We start from the raw sequence: 17,593 nt of genomic DNA on the forward strand, positions 1-17,593 counted from the left end.
GATGTACTTATCATACACATTTAATTAGATGACTGAACAGACTGGGGTTGTGGCTCAGTGGTAGAGTGCTTGCCTGGTATGTGTGAGACACTGGGTTCGATCCTCAGCACCACATATATATAAATGGATTAAATAAAGGTCTATCAACATCTAAAAAAATATTTAAAGAAAGATGGCTGACCATGTATTTCAAAATAACTCCATCAGCATGGTTGGCACTAAAACTTGGAGATCATTTATTCCTTAGGGATAATAGACATAATAAAAGCAGCACTGATCAAAATATTATTATTATTATTATTATTATTATTATTATTATTTTTTTTTTTTTTTTTTTTTTTTTGCTCTGCCCTCTGAGGCCAGAAGCAAGAATAGTAGTAGTTTGCTTTGATGTTTCAGGATGCACAGAGACCAGCAATTTTCATGACATCTTGAGTGAGCCAAAGAAGTTTTGGCTTGAGGAATGTTGCCTCTGTGGTGATGATAGATGACACATCCTTCCTAAAATGAGCTCCTGTCATTTATCTTTTTTTTTTTAGATTGATAGAACTTTCTTTTATTAAACTTAGACTACTGACCTGCCCATGTCATCTAAGAATTCAATACACCATTGATATGAAGTTTGGCCAATTTTATTTAGGATATTTAGCATTCAGAGTGAATAATGATTCTCTGAAATTGGAGTCTTTGGAGCATTGCTGGGATTCTAGCTAGAATGGAGCATGACTTTCAGTAACGCTTTGCTGAACATTAGAAACCACTTGCTTTCCTTCCTGTGTTTGATGACACTTCAGAACAGGCTGTGTCCATATTATTGCCACACAGAAATCCTTTTGATGTGCTACTCTGAATATTGTAGAAAAACATTCTGTATAGCACTTTCTGTTGTTTTCCACTTCATCCTTGATGTTATTTAATTTTCATGATATTAATCTATTTGACACTATCTCTGAAATACCTGTTCAATTTCCCTCATATGACTGATCATTTTACATTGTTATTTCTCAGGTTTGTGCCCTAAGATCACTTCTCTTCTTGTTATGCTCAGTTATCCTCAGAGATTGAAGATGTTCTCAAAAATATTATTTAATGATTAACCTACAAGTCTGTCCTTCCAATCTCAGAATTCTTCCCTCAAGAATTGATGGGGCTCATTCTTCAGCTCAAAATGTTTGAATAATTTCCGGAGGTCCACCAAGAATAAACGGAAAGTCCCTAGAATAACATACAAAAGCCTCTGAATCTAGACCTCTACAGATATCTATTGGATGTACATCGCCAGTTCTCTCTTTTCTTTATTCTCTTGCTACAAAGAAATAGTTTTGTTTCTATAACAGTATTCTTTGATTTTCAGGTTTTTTGTTCCTTTTTTTTTTTTTAAAATATCCTACTTTTAACCTGGTGTATACTACGAGTTTTTCAAACCTTGTTCAAAATCACCCTGTTGAGTGTCTTCCTCCATTCTTAACTGTTCTGTAAGATGTTTGATACCTTTACATATAATTTTCTAAAAATGTCAGTAATTAATTTTATTTCTTTCTATTTAAAGAAGATCCTTTGAATGGGGAACATGTCTAATTCACACTTAAAAATCTTAAGTCTATCAAAGAACTATGTCAAACAGAAGTTCAATAAATTTTTGCTCTGTGAATAATTGACTTGTATATGTTTTTATAATTTAGAGTAACTTGCATTAAGGTCTTATTCCTAATCATCAAGGACTCTGGGATCTTCTATAACATACAGGTCACATTACCAGAGTTTCATAGTCTATAATCCTTTTAGGATTCTATAACAAACAAGAATTTACTGATTACATTATATATTACAGCTGATAAATGGAGGCATATAAATTTAATATGCATCATTATAATTTAAATTGTGGTGCTCTTAACATATACTATGTGCATACTAAGAGGGAAGGACTTTATATGATTTCACATCTTTTTCCCCTTCCTGAATTTGCTTACTTCAGTCTCTTGTTATAGAAAAGGTACTGTCTGTAGTCTTTTTTTTTTTTTTTCCATGTAGGATGGCTTTGCTTGTCTTATTATTATTTTTTAAGTTGTAGATGAACACAATACCATTATTTATTTTTTATATGGTGCTGATGATTGAACCCAGTGCCTCACACATGCTAGGCAAGTGCTCTACCACTGAGCTACAACCCCAGCCTATGGCTTTGCTTTTGACTTGCTTCACTAGGATGTACAGTCTGTAGTCTTAACACACTTAATTTACATATTCAAGTATTTCCCAACACTTGTTCTTCCAGATGTTAATAACTTCTTTTTCTGTTACATAGCATACCACTATCCTCCTAAGAAATAAAACAACTCACATACTCCATACACTTAAAATTCTATTAGGTCCCATGTCAGCTTTCTCTCCTCTAGGTTATAGAACCTCATCTGAGTTGGCTTTCTCCTAAGGATTATTTTTTAATCTTTGTGTGTTTTTGTAGTCCACCATAGAACCATCTTGTTTAAGTCATATGGAAAGAAACTTACATTCTTACAAACTTCTGGGTCAAACTGACAGAATCAGGAAGCCACATTGAAATTAACATTGCAGTACTCCTTTTATGCTTCCAAGTTCCTGTTTGATTTTGGTCATTTTTCCTTTGGATAACCTTCCACTCGAGTGGAAGTTAGATAATACAAGACAGAAAGGTATCACTATACTTTGCACAATACCTTCACCACTTCAGAGTAGATCACGCTAATTTCTAGATTATAAAACTTTTTTTCTGCTTTTTGAGCAGATATCCTGTACCCATTTGACCTGAAAACACTGCTATGGACCATAAATAAAATTAATTCAATCAGATGGACACATATTTTGACAAGAATATTTATTTGTTGTTATTGAAAAATACATAAAAGACAAAAGGGTTGCTTAGCTGCTGATTTTCCACAGTACAGCAGGGTATTATAAGAAAGGGAGAAACATATCTGGTATATAGAGCAGTTTACATTTCTAAGGCATTTAGGCTTAAGAGCAGTCGGCTCTGCATGCCTGGGTGCACTTATTTGAGTTTAAATATACTGAGGCACACCAGGATTTGATTTGAAATCATACGGTAAAACTTCCATGCATTTTTATCTTAGGGTATCATATCCCCTCTCCCCCATCGTTTGTTTTTCCATGTGAGTTTGAATTGTTCATAGAACACTGGTTATAATCTACTCTTCAAGAGTTTGCTTACTATGATAACACCAATGGGACACATCAAACAGAACTATATCATGGACAGATTCTTTCTCTTATCAAAAAGAGGCTCCAGTAAGAAAAACACTGATTTGCAAAGGCACAGTGGAGACAGGTTTAATGCATTAAATATAACATGAATCATTCACAATAACAAGTTTAGTGTTTCAGGGAACTTTTGTTAATACAACACAGTTGGTCACACAAAATACAAATGCTTCTGTTGATTTGTCTTGGCAACTCAGATACATCAACAGTGCTAACAGTTTAACAGCTTTGTTCTCATCTGACAGAAAATAATGGCAGTTCTGCAAGGCAAATGTTAAACCTGACCGTATGTATTTATTAATTCCACAGTGTTTTGACAGATTATAGGGGATGAAACTCAGAGGATGCTGACACGCTCACTGAGGGCTTTCATCTCTCTTTCTTCCGTCTCAGGACTGTCACTGTGGCTAGCACTTGAGCTGATCAGGTGTGCGGGATACTGCAGCCCCTGCTCGCCTGCATACTGCTCCCACCTGGAGTCATCGCTTTCGTGGGTGATATAGCGTTCCCCAATTTTGCATTCCAACTCTCGTAAATCTAACCAGGTCTGATAGTCCTGAAGAAAAAATTCCAAAATATTACCCTAGAGACCGTTACAACTCAACATGCTGTTTCATATGTTGTCAGTTTTCACAATCTATGAGCTACTCCTCCTTTCCCACAATAACAGTGCTGTTACCATTCATCGTGAATCCTCAAGTAACCTCAGCACCAAGGCCATCCTATTTGCTTACCCCTCAAAAATACACAGTGTTTATATGATACCATGGATCAAAGTATGGGCAATTAATACTCAGAGTCAAGCAATTATGAATGTTGGCATTCTTTTGAAATTTAATGCCTACAAATAATCCTTTAATATTTCAGAGTATCATTTTTCTAAACTTTAAGTTCAATGGGAGTAAATATTTAAGAGAACACAAGCATGTCCATACACTTCATATGTGTCATGTATTTGTATTTGTGCATAATATCCTAGGATTTAAAAATACAGCTTCCAAATGACACAGTGCATGACCAGATGGCTATCTATTTGGACATTTATCAGGATTACACATACAGATGCTTTTGAAATCTGGTCCTCTGAGTTCTGTTATGATCCTTGGCACTTTTTATTGTGTGTGTGCATGTGTGTGTGTGTATGTGTCTCCCTCATCAAATTTTCCTGGTTGAAAGTTTTAGAAATATTAAATTGTTATTAAATCCTAAGAAACTGCATGCATTTTGGCAAAGAAATTGATATGACAAAATATTTCTACACTTAATATCAAAATCTTATAAAATTGGAAGCTCATTCAACTGAGAAAAATCAATGATTGATTTTTACCTGTAGCCATGGGTGACTCAGGGTCTTATCCACACTATAGCGTTTTCTCATTTTTACTTGCAGCAAATTATTGATAAGATCGATGGCTGAAAAAAATTTTAATCATTGGTAAAAACAGATGAAAGCTATGGAACAAATGTATAATTAATTTACAGTATATTTCACATCTGTTATTTTTTACAAAGTTACATGCAGCGTAGTGACAAAAGGCGCTAGCACCTGAAAAAAAAAAAATTCCACTTGAGAATTCTAAAACCTTTCCCTTCATTTTGATTTGGATACTAAAAATATGAAGCTGGAAATACTTGTGGAGGAAGAAGTATCAGAGTATATTGTGAATATATGAATTTCAATGGGTCTACTCTTATTTTTTCCTGTCATAGGAATTTTGTTTAAATAGACATAAATTAAGTATGCCTTGCATCAATGTAAGGATAAAACTAATGTTAAAGAGAAAGCATTTACTAATTTTGTTATAATTGGATGCACATACTGAACTTTATGGTCTTGAGGTAAGTTATAGACATCTGGACATTGTATGTAAATGGGGAAATCTAGCATAACTTGGGTCACGACTGAGGATAAACTTGAAGCCTAAATTAATGTCCAAGAGAAAAACACTTTTATTTCTGTCACTTTGCTTTTGCTTTAAAAAATAACCAATAGATTGGAATTACATAAGTCTTTATTGATTTTCTGAGGGAAGATAGAAAAGAAGCCTAAAAAGAATTATTCACTGAGGGATCAAAATCATAATTCATCTAGTCTAATACTCTGCCTCTGGTTGGAGTGCTGATGCATGAAATTTAGGAAGAAAAAGTGACTCCTCTTGTTAGTTACCTTGTCTACAAAGTATCCTATTTGCCTATACTACCATGTGACAGAGTTCTCACTCATCCCTTCTGGAAATTATATTTTCAGCCTACATCATTAGCAGTTCATTATTAAGTCATTACCTTACACTTCCCACTCACTCTTATAATAACTTCAACATGTCTTTCTTTCTTTTTATCATTTTCTTCCCCAAAAGAATTAAGAAAAATATGCCAAAATAATGAAAGCATTTATATTTCAGAGAGTTAATTCTCACCTTTAATCTATTTTGAGCATTAGGTCTGAAAGATAGATGTTTCTTAAAAAAAAAAATCTTAAGTAGGTAGCTGATTTTTTAAAAAAAAAACTGAGAATCAATCCCCAAACTTTCCCAGACCCATGTCCTGAACCAGACAGCTTTGACACCACTGTTTGGCCTACAACAACCTGTATGGACATGAAAATACAGCCTGCTGCATAAGTCCAGAAGAACAAAGACTGCTTCATTCAATCAGAATCCTCCCTGTTATCAATAAAGAGAAGCGATTCCTACAGTCTTTTGATAATCTCTCATTGGATTTCACTGGTGCTATTTGCCCGCACTGAAAGGCTGTTAGAATCAAACTCTAAAGAGTCCTTAATTGGAGAAATTAAATGCAACAGCACACATTTAAATGTCATCTATGCCTATATAGTCCTGCTTCAGCTTGGATACCTGGAGAAACATAGTACTTAGTACAATTTCAAATTCCAAGCATGTGTTCTCAGGGTGCTTTTGAAAGTAGAGTTCTCTCAGTGAACTGTGTGTTGGGCATGTACTTTAAAACATCCATTCATATGATTTACTCACTGGTGAGTAAAGTGCACCTTCCATTCTTGCTGCTGTGGAATCATACAGCAAAAATGGAGGATGAGGGGCAAAGGGAGAGCTTATGTGCCTCTGTAAGCATGCTACAGCATTACGCTTCCCCAGACACTGCAGGGAATAAATACACGTTATTAATTCACGCATTCTGCTTTGAATTCTATAATTAGGAAGGTAGGAGTACAGTAACTCAACAAAAGGTCTGGTTTGTGCCCAAATGGGTACCAACGGTGAGCCACAGTACCTAATGGGGAGGGAACTACTACTAGAGGAGAAACGAAGAGTGTCTGAAAGGAACGGAATATGGGAAGATGAAAAAATCGTTCTTCCAAATGAGACACACAATCATCAGTCTAACTAAGCCACAAACACCCTGAGGACTGAATAAGAACAGCAAGGCAAAGGCTTGTACCTCTAAGAGAAGACAGGTTAGGACATAAGGAGAGAATTAAAGGGGACATAGTGTGTGTGTGTGTGTGTGTGTGTGTGTGTGTGTGTGCATAAATGTCTGCATATAAATACATTCCGTGACTCTTGGCAGCAGAAAATAGCAATAATTGATTACATGTGGAAACCTGTGGTTAAATGTTGGGACCGTGGTGCTACTTGGAAAGCAGGTCCATCACTGGTACTTGAGCATTCCATTCTACTCATTCCTGTTCCTGGAACTCTCAAAAAATCCTTCTAATAAATTGAGTTTCCTTCAACCCAGCATTAACTGCACCATCCAAAATGCCTTTGGCTAAACCCATTTTGAAAAAGAGATGCTACAGTTTTCTTTCTTACAATGTTCTCATTATTGGCCATGTCTAGGCTGCTACAAAATCCATGTTATAAGACTTCCTCACTTATATGTATTAATCACTCATTTCTAATTTGTTCATTCACCAAATTATACCTAATAATTGCTGTTGGTAACTGGGAAATATAAAGTTAATGATAGGGCTGGGCATAAGGTGGCTCAGTGGTAGAGCACCTGCCTAGCATGTGTGAAGCCCTGGATTTGATCCCCAGGTACCACACACAGATGCACACACAAAGTTATTGATAAATGATAAAAACCTGGCCCTGAAAATCTCCCGATTTACTTACAAAAGCAAAAGAAGCACATCCATGCTCCTCACACCATGAATTATAGGACAAAATGTACCATCTTAAATCTCTGACCTTAAATATTCTACTCAAAGAAAAAATGTTTTTATTTTATAACTTATCCTCATTGGTCATATTTATGTTATAGATGAATTGGAAAGCTTGACTCTATTCTACGTGACAGCTCTTCAAATCTGACATAGTGATCCCCTTCCCCTTAACTTCAACAGTTCCTTTAGTTGCCTTTTAGACCCCTCAATCTTCCTGTAGAGCCTTATTTTAATATTCACTAGCTTTATTTTTCAATGTCCCTGCTAAAATTCATAGATCTTGACCAGAATTGCCTTAACTGTTAACTGCCAATTTGATTTATACACACAGATAGTATTCATGTCTTAGGATTGAGGGTTTTTTAGTCTTCAAAAATTTTACATTCATATTCTTATGTAGTCCTCATAATGAAAATATATATTCATATATATATATTTATGTATAATATTTATACATAAAATGAATATATATTCATATTCTTATATAGTCCTAATATGAAAATAATTATTATTTTAATCTCCATTTTATAGGAAAGAGAAACTGAAGCTTCAAAAGTTCAAGTAACTCAGTCAATATCAGGCAATACTAGGCAATTGAGCTGAGGTTGAAACTCAGGGCACCTGACTTCAAAGCCTGTGATTTTACATCCTATGGCAGACAGCAGCCATGTTATACCACTGTCTTTATTATTAACTGAAAATAATGTCAAATATTAACTATTTAAAAACTGTTTTCTAATCATGAACATTAAATTCTTAGTAATTATGTTTTCACACTTTTATGTATGTGAATGCAGAGATTTGTTTGTGTGTATGTATCTGTGTATCTTTGTGACTATAGTCTGCATTTTAGCACCCAAAGACTATTCTGAATGTGACGTGATCCCCTCATATCAGAGGTGCTCATCCTCCTAGCTTCTGCCATATCCACACTGAATAAGCCCCTCTGCTATGTAATAATCAATGTAGTAGTGCCTTTTTTATCAGGATAAGGCATAAACATAGGGCTTGCTGACTCTATAAAAGATCACACTCCCAAATGCCAGGCCCAATAATTACTCTTTGAGCAAGACTTCAAACAAGCAATGTTTCCTCCTAGGAATATTCCTACCCAGTCCATATTTTATCATCTCCTCCAAAGTCTATTGTAGGAGTATTTTTTATTCAAATGTTTTATTATAGTCAAGACATATCAATCCTTATTATTAGTTATTCCACCAATCTGACAATCCTACTTAAAAAGATTCAGTTATTCTAGAATAATATATTCTCAGTAAACTAATTTTAATTAATACTGACATTTAATGCATTCAAGCCATCTATTCAATTCTTCATTCAAGGATTTTTTCAGGAGAAAATACTAAGCTTCTTGTTGAATGATTCCAGGATCCATTCTTTCTCCCATTAAGAATTTCAGACAAATTTGGTCTGTCTTAATTATCCTTGTATCTTTCTCACTTTATCCATGGTTTATTAAAAATTACAGTGGCTTTAAAAGCATACCTGTTAGCTTCTCTAATAACTCAGTTTTCATCCACCTTATGGCTCTTACAAAGTGACCTTCTGTGATACTTTCATGTTCCCTTAGGTGTTAACTCCCAGAAGAGACTGTCCTATGTAGAATAACGTATCCAAGGCAAGTCAGTAGTAAAGAAACAGTAAGACTAGTAAAAATGGACCAGCCACAGCAGTCCCAGGAGAAAGCTGACAAAAGAAAAAGTAAGTAAGTAAATAACACAAAAAAGAAGTCCAACTGGTACCTTAACTGCAGTTCCAAAATAAAAATCAAAAATCACAATTCTGATCTAGAAGGTGTTAGGAACTGTGAGAGAGAGAGCAGAGAAAATGGAAGAGACAGAAAATTGGGTTATTCTGTGAAATCCTCTCAAACACAGAGCAAAGGAGAAGGGCAACACAGTCTGGCTATGGGAAACATGAAAGAAAGGAAAGGGATGCAAAATGGAATGTCAGATGGAAAGGTGGCATGCTGGCAGAGCAGCAGAACAGGATGCTGGTGCCAAAAGGGGAGAGGTAGAATACAGAAACCCCAGGTCACTTGGAACTCCTCAAGACCCAGAGCTCATGAGGAATCTGGAGCCTATGAGAAAGGGATACTTGGGAAGCAGAGAATGCCTCAGACATTCTGGGTATCCTGTACCTCTTTCTACAAAAATAGCAAAAATATTATCTCCAAACCTGGGTTTCATGGGGTGAGGTATACTGCAACAACTGCCAGGGCCAGTCCTTTTGGGCATTAAGCAGATCCATTTTGAACAGCTGGGTTTGGGATAGAGTCAAAACTGCTCCACCCTCTGGGGTTCCCCATCCTTATTGTCTCAGGTGAAGGGCCTACCCCCAAAGAAAACAGGAGTGAAACAGGCAATGGCTGGAGCTTCCTTCTCTTTGTAGCAAATACCTCACCTTTATTCAAAGAGTGGGATGATTATTTTCTGATGGTATCGGCCTATTTATTCTGGAAGTCAGTCTTCCTAATATTACTCTGGCCACTATTTTTTTTAAATTTTCATCCTTAGGCTCAATCTCTTTCTTCCATCTTATTTAGAAATTGTTCTAAATCTAATCCTTAAACAGGATTGTCAGATTGGTGGAATAATTAGTATTAAGAACTGATATGCCTAGTATGCTAAGTGAGATAAGCCAATCTCAAAAAACTAAAGGACGAATGATCTCGCTGATAAGCGGATGAGGACATATAATGGGGGTTGGGAGGGGTTAGCATTAGGTTTAGGGTTAGGTTTAGAGTTAGGCTAAGGAGAGCGGTAAGAATGAAGGAAAGAAGGACTGTATAGAGGGAAAAGAGGGGTGGGAGGGGTGGGGGGAAGGGAAAAAAAATAAACATCATTACCCTATGTAAACGTTAAAAATAAATAAATAAACAAAAAAAATACAAAAAAAAAAAAAAAGAAAAAAAAGAACTGATATGTGTCTTGACTAACCCTAAACAGTTTTATCAGGACAACATAAGAAGACTCTCATTTTCCTTTCTTATTGGAATGTTTTAAACTATTGTATGATGCCAATTTTAATTTTTAAATTTTCTCCTCATGAGCATAAACTATGTACATTCTGAACTCCCTTTCTGTCATTTCTTCTGCCATGCTGTCGTTGGATTTATTGATGTAACATCTAGATTTGTTTGGGGCATTTTCTTCCCTTGTTTTCTCATATTGTTCAGGAATCAGTGGGTCATTAAGATCTATATTAAGATAGATTTCCTCTATCAACTTATAATGTCCCTGAAGATTGCTAGTATATCCCCTCTTATCCTTCAGTAGCCTGAAGTCTTGGAGGAGGTTGATAATGCAGAGCTCCACGAAGAAGCTGCCTCTTTAGGGGTGGTGACCCTCAGGTGGCGTATATTCCCTGCTAGTGGGCAGAGGTGCCTCCACTTGTTGACCAATGGTCATCCAATGGGGAACTAGACTGCGGGCTGAGGTAAGGCCTGTTTGTGCCTGTGTCTCTGGTTTTACCGTCCCTGTGGGAAAACCTCCCCCGGTCGGGAAGACTCACTCTGTGGGGACGTCTCGCTGTTCAGTTGCCCTCCTAGAGGTTCCCCTCAATCTACAACTACCACCTGGGTTGGGCTGTCTTCCTCTGCAACCATCCCAGGGGCCCGGACCTTTGTGCTTCTAAAATATCTCTAGCCATGGATTCATGCTATCTCTTATAAATTAAGAAAATATGGAAATTGCTTTTTTTCTTTTTTGCTGCAATGAACACTTGGCTAACAGTTATTTCCCTCCCCTCTGCATACACAGCATTTTTCTTCTTTACCCCATCCATTAATAGACTAGCATGTCAGGAAAATAAAGATAAAATCTTATCAAAATTCTCTCTGAGTAGAATGGGATTTTTAGCAAATGTTAGGGGACCTGAAATTCTATGCAGCTTATTTTCTAGATGCATATGGATACCATAACAAGACACAATTAAATAGTATATGCAGGTGCTGTGGGCTTTATGTTTTCATATGAAAAGAAATGTTCCATTAGAGTATAATTGTATAAATTCCATTTTCTTCTCATATCAAACAGAATAATCTTTGAAATTATATAAACTATACTGCAGTTATTCTCCATTTCAAAGCAAATACCAAGTGTGTGGACACAACAGGTTTTGTGTGTGTGTGTGTGTGTGTGTGTGTGTGTGTGAGTGTATGTACCTTTACATGTATCCTTGCTGTGACTTAACTAGAGGGTATCCAAACCTTGTAGAAAATCCTACAAAAAGAAAGTGAATAGACACTGAATACTTAGTGGGTTCCTTAAGTCACACCTGTCAGTCACATTCTACTTCTACTTTTATTATTTCTTGCCTGTGTCTCCCCACTTGATTTTTAGTTCCTATGAGGTCACATAGCTTGGGTATTCACTTTTACATATAAATTTCATAAACCTTTAAAATAAAATGCATCTAAATTTTAATGCATTAGAGAAATGCTTACTGAATAGAATTTGGTAGCTTTGATACAGTAATTAGAAATTTAAATGGCATTTTTCTCAGCTCTAAATCTTAATACCCATATTGTGTGCATATGGATTATATATTTTGGTTATAAATATTCCTGGATGATAGGGAATCACAACTCTACAAAATGTAAGATACCATAGATAGGATTATCAGAAAATCAGAATGATGCTGAGAATATTGCAATACAGATAATGTTATTTTGCAGAAGGGAGATTGCTTGTGACACCATGGGACTGATCTCTTTTGTCCAGATCTAGGACTTTCCTTGTTTTATTCTCTTCCATTCTGTCTTCTTTCCACCCCTAAATTATTCAGGTCCACATCTTCAAATTGATACCATATCAGAACTATCGTTCTTTGGATGAAGCCATCACCAATTAACTGCCAGGCTCTTTGCCTTTGAGCCAGTGTTTTCTTTTTTCCCATTGGTTTCAGGTTCACTGCTGCAGGGCAGTGCTCAGTACTTCTTTCCCTTTGGTTTGTTTCATGCTGATGGTAAGTTGTGTGTTTATTTTAAAAATCGTTTTGCAACCCTTCACATTCCTGCTCTCAACCCAGCATGCCGTTGCCCAGCAACACTAACTGGGACGCTCCTCTCAGGGGCTGAAACCAGAGGCTGCCAGCAGCAAGCAAGGCCACTGGAAACCATCATCTCACTCGTTCCTGAGTCAATTACCGGAATCCAATGAAGTGCAAGACCTTTAGAGACTTGAGCTGGTGTCTTTCCTTTTTCAGTTCTTTCCTCTGCATAAAGTCATTCTATCAATGGTTACTCTTTTGCTTGATATTCAATTTCATTTCTTTCTGACGACTGGCAACACAGTCTAGGACATTATGAATTGTTTCAACACAAGCACACACAAGTCAAACTGATGTCCAACTGATTCAGCATTTAAAGTAGAAATAAAAATATATTTATGTTATTCTGATGAAGATTAGGTAGATTTTTTTCTTTTTGATTGTCACCATATTTGAAATATCTTTGAGTTTCATTTTTAAATACTGAAAAACACAGGTCAAGTGAAAATCTTTAGGGGAGAAGCCTCCAGGTATTGGTCATTATAGAAAGTCACAGGGTTTCTAATATGTGCAGCTAGAGTCCAGTACAACTATGCTATGTCCCAAATTTTATCAAACATGTAAATAACAGTTTGGGAATCTTAAACTAAAGATTCTGATTGAGTAGATCTGGAGAGGAACCTCAGAGTCCATCTTTTTTTATGGTACTGGGGATTGAATTTAGGGTCACTTAACCACTGAACTACATCCCCAGCCCTTTTTTATTTATATATTTATTTTATTTTGAGATAGGGTCTTAGTTGCTGAGGGCCTTGCTAAGTTGCTGAGGTTGCTCTCAAACTTGCCATTCTCCTGCCTTAGCCCCTCAAGGCAAAGGGATGATAGGCATCCACCACCACACCTGGCTCTGAGAATCTATCTTTAATGGTGCCCAGGCATTGCCAATATTACTGGTCTATAGACCAGATTTTGAGTAGCCAGGGAATATGTGAACACTGGAAGAGGAACTTAACTAGTGTAATGCTGTCCAATACTTGGACAGATCTAAATACAGAGAAAGGTACTTAAGCACAAAGAAAGGTATCTGTTATCAATCCCATCTTGTTCAGTATTCTGGAATGAAGACACCGGAAGTCTTCAGGATAACTTTGACTCAGAAGATGCTGATGGGAAGATCAAGTAAGTTGGATTACACAAGTAATTCCCCAAATAAATACAGTCTGGAGCAATGGGCCCATCATGATAACATTTTAACAGAGACAAATGAAACTAAGTACTCCCACTACCCCCCAGAAGATGTAAATACAGAATTGGAAAATCTGCCTTATCAACAACATATATAAGAAAAAATTCAGGTTTTTAAATCCACAGTGAATTTGATATGTCCACCTCTTGCCTCCCAAACTTTACTTTACGCCATGTTAAAAGAAATATGCATTATAATGAGGGAAGTGGTGTCTTCGCATTACTCTCAATTAGATTTGTTGAACCCTAAATCAGACCCTTTTCGAGGTTTGATTTAAAAAGAACAGAGGCACAGAGAATCCGGTTTGAATCAGAGTAAACAGGAGTCTGAGGGAAAACTGACTGCCCAGGAGAACAGGGGCCTGGGGAAACGTGATGGCTGCTTTCAGATGAGCCTTTATTTGAAAAAGGGGTTGGGTTTGTTCCACCAGTGGGAAATAAATACTAGAGATACTTTTGCTTACTGGAATAGGGCTGGATTAAGAAGAAATTGGGATACTCATAAAATTGTGTATTTTCCATCACTGCAGCAATTTAAGAATATTCTGGATAATTGCTCAGTAGATTGGTACTGAGGAGCGAGATAAGGGTTCGATAAGATGTTTAATATCCTGTATTTTGAAATATTATTCTGTTTTGTTTTTTGTGGAAAGAAGCAAACTCATCAAATACTTAATCATTCCCAATCTTCTAGTCAAACATTTCCCCATATATTCAGATGTAATTTATATTCAGAAGTGCAATTTTAACCTTATGGTTGGAATATATAAGAACATATTTCAATTTGGGGCGCAAATAAAAAGTCAACTTTTGAGTATTTACAATGGCAATGTTCTTGTTAAAACTGAGCAGTTTCTCTCTACGAATTGTCACATATTAGAAATGTCCCCATTAATTGTGTTTTACTTGTTATCAAAATAGATGATTACTTTCCTAGTGGGCAATGGTTTCAGATATTACCTCACTGGATTATAAAATATTCACACACACACACACACACACAATTCAACCTACAGGTAGATATTTTTCAAGTAGTCAAATGCTTTTGACTCATAACTTTAAAGCCCTGATGAAAGAATATGATGATTTTTTTTTAACAACAACAACAAAAAAAACATTGAACACAATTCAATTAATTCCAGAATTTTAAGTTGAGATTGTTTAAAATGTTAAATCCCCATGGAGGCTCTGACCCACATCATTCACTTTACTTATCAATTGTGATTAAATTTCCTGGCACCCAGTCAGCATTTTTAAGTACTTCACTGGCTAGTCCCCACGCCTCTCCTGCGTGCTGTTATGTCTGACAGTGGTGTTAATATGTTGACAAATCAATCTATTCATTAATATTCAGCAGGCTTGCTGGATCTGCAAGCCTCATAAACTGTTACAAACACAGTTTAATTATTAAAATGACAATTGTCTTTCTTTTGTTTCTCAATGCATTGGATTTCTGGGTCTCATCTACCCGAGGCTTATTTTCAATGGGGTTATTTTTTGTTTTGAACAATATGTAGTGAAAGAGGGACCTACAGCTGGTTCCTTTTCATGGCAAAGTGCTACTTCCAACTTAAGTATTTAGCATTCTGGAACACTGTTGGATTTTGAAAACATACCATGTGGTAATGGTGCTAGGCTTTTATTTAGCTTTTCTTTGTGTTTGTACTGGCTGTATTTTTCAATCTCCAATTTCTGGGGGAAAAACACACTTGTGACCAATTTTATTTGAATTTATCAAGTTGAATGCAAAAAAAATTGCTTTTAAAATAAAATTTGGATGTTTTGATAAATTTAGTGGTTATTATAGTCATTCTGTATCTTGAGATACCCTATATTCTATACTGTACAGCTGATAACTGAGATAAACTGGAAGAATAAATTATACCTGCGCTTCTCAGGGAAAAGAAAAGGTATAAATACTACCATTGAAGCTGTCAGAGCAAACACATGAGGGAACCTAATCACAGGTACACCATCACAAGGATAATTAATTTTGCAGTATAAACAAGCTTTTGGATTAATACATTTCCTTTCTTCTTATTTTTTTCTTTTTTTTTTTTTTTTTCCCTTTTTATATATGGTATGCTGAGGTTTCCTGTCTGGTCTTAATTCTTGAGAATACCAACTAACCATGTGACTCTGAAACTGAGCAGTAACAACACAGCAGGTGACTGGGGAATAGGTGCTTCTTCAGACTTCACCTGTGAACACAGAAAATGACCTTCTGCCTGCAGGGGTCGGGGCTTATCTTGAGACAATTTCCGAGGCTGCCTCTGTGTTGATTACTGCCTGCTTGCTTCCTTAATGGCATATAAAGGAATATCAAAATTCAGAAGGAGAAAAAGTAGTAATTTCTCTGTTGATCTCCATGGCCCATTACTAACCTTCCTCGAATCTACTATACACCTCTAAATGAACACATCATGATGGAAATGTATTGTTATTCTAGCAAGTGCTCTCCTCTCCATTACTGCAAGTCTGTAAACAATCTCTTAATGAAATGACTCACAATGAAACAAAATATATGTTACTTTCACTAACTACACCAGTCTACATCATTTAGTTCACTGTGTCACTTCTCTTCCTCAAAGAGTAAACTCTGAGGAAAACAAAAGCTGTACAATCGTCATACATGGACAATAATCACTTAAGAAATGTGTTGTGATTCTGAGCAATGAAGGAATGTAAAGAAAGAATTTATTTGGCTTTCATATGGAAAATTCTTCTTTGTGTGGACATATAGGTTTAGAGACTTAAGATAACATCTTCAACTTCTCAGTCACACTGTAGTGATGGTGTTATTCAAAAGGAAATGAAATCTTAAAGCTCTTCAATGAACTACATTTATACATAATACTTATTTAAAATTTAATATTAATTTAATATTTTATTTAATTTTTTTTAACTTTTAGACCATGCATGGAAGAATTACAATTATGCAAAAGGTACTCCATTATTCCTGGATTCTTCTTTAACTTCATGTCTTTTATTTATTTGCATTGGTTTTTATAAAAGTTATCATAAGCACCTGGGAAAAGATCTAAATCAGTAAGAGAGTTCAAAGCAAAAAAATAAAAACCTCTCATCTCATCTTTGACCCACTATTTAGAGAATACCTATTTTAAATATTTCTTCTCATTACCAGTATACTGCTGAATAATAAATGCTGTATCTCTTAGGCTTGATTAACTAACTTTAACTAGTGCTACTTAAGTGTGGTCCATGGATCAGTGCCATTCTGTGAATTTTTTGTTATTGATCTATGATAAGGTAAGTACAGAAAGTGAGACTATGTCTCTGGAAACTTTGTACTCATTTACATTGCTGTCACATTAAAAACATATTTTACAAAATACTAGTCCCTATGTTTAGAAATCAAAGTAAAACTAACTGGTCCTTTATCATAGGTGATTCCTTCCATTAAAGATAATGAATTTTTCATTTTAGTTTTCTCTACCTTATTTTCCATCCTCTTCACCCTCCCAATTAATTTAAGTACATTAAATTATTGTACTGGCAACCTTTATAACTTAGATCAATGCCAGACACACAATATTAGGCAGATATATGCCTAGCTAAACAGATACAGTAAATGTTGATAATATATGTAACATTTATTTCAAATTCTTAACTTTAAAGTAAATTGAATATTAAATGACACCTGTGAATTGATATAACTCTATCCATCCACACAGGCAGTATCTCACATGAACTCTGGAAGTTAGGGCTCTTAAAATTCTCTTCATCTCTTCTTGTACTCCTTATTCCTAGTGTTATGGAGGTTCCATTATTTACTATCTTTTGCATAATTATAATTAAGTCAGACATGTTTGGTTTAAATGTTATCTAAACTTATTAAGCATTGTGTGAAATAATTTATACATAATTATTATGAATGGATGAACTCTAGGTAATAACCCTTCCCTGTAGCTA

At 35.6% G+C, this 17,593-nt stretch overlaps 1 protein-coding gene across 2 annotated transcripts in view; it reads right to left on the reverse strand.

Annotated features, from left to right (window-relative positions):
* Positions 1-3,311: 3,311 nt before the first annotated feature.
* Prkd1 (protein kinase D1) overlaps positions 3,312-17,593 on the reverse strand; it is a 325,642-nt gene continuing 311,360 nt past the window's right edge. For both annotated transcript variants that reach the window (XM_047540758.1, XM_047540759.1), the window contains 2 exons: positions 4,586-4,671; positions 3,312-3,814 (listed from right to left, as the gene is read on the reverse strand). In XM_047540758.1, coding sequence (XP_047396714.1) covers positions 3,596-3,814; positions 4,586-4,671 — 305 coding nt within the window. In that variant the 3' untranslated portion in view covers positions 3,312-3,595. The remainder of the gene's footprint in view (positions 3,815-4,585; positions 4,672-17,593) is intronic.

This window comes from Sciurus carolinensis, chromosome 2 (genome assembly GCF_902686445.1).
Source record: "Sciurus carolinensis chromosome 2, mSciCar1.2, whole genome shotgun sequence".
Taxonomy (NCBI): Eukaryota; Metazoa; Chordata; class Mammalia; order Rodentia; family Sciuridae; genus Sciurus; species Sciurus carolinensis.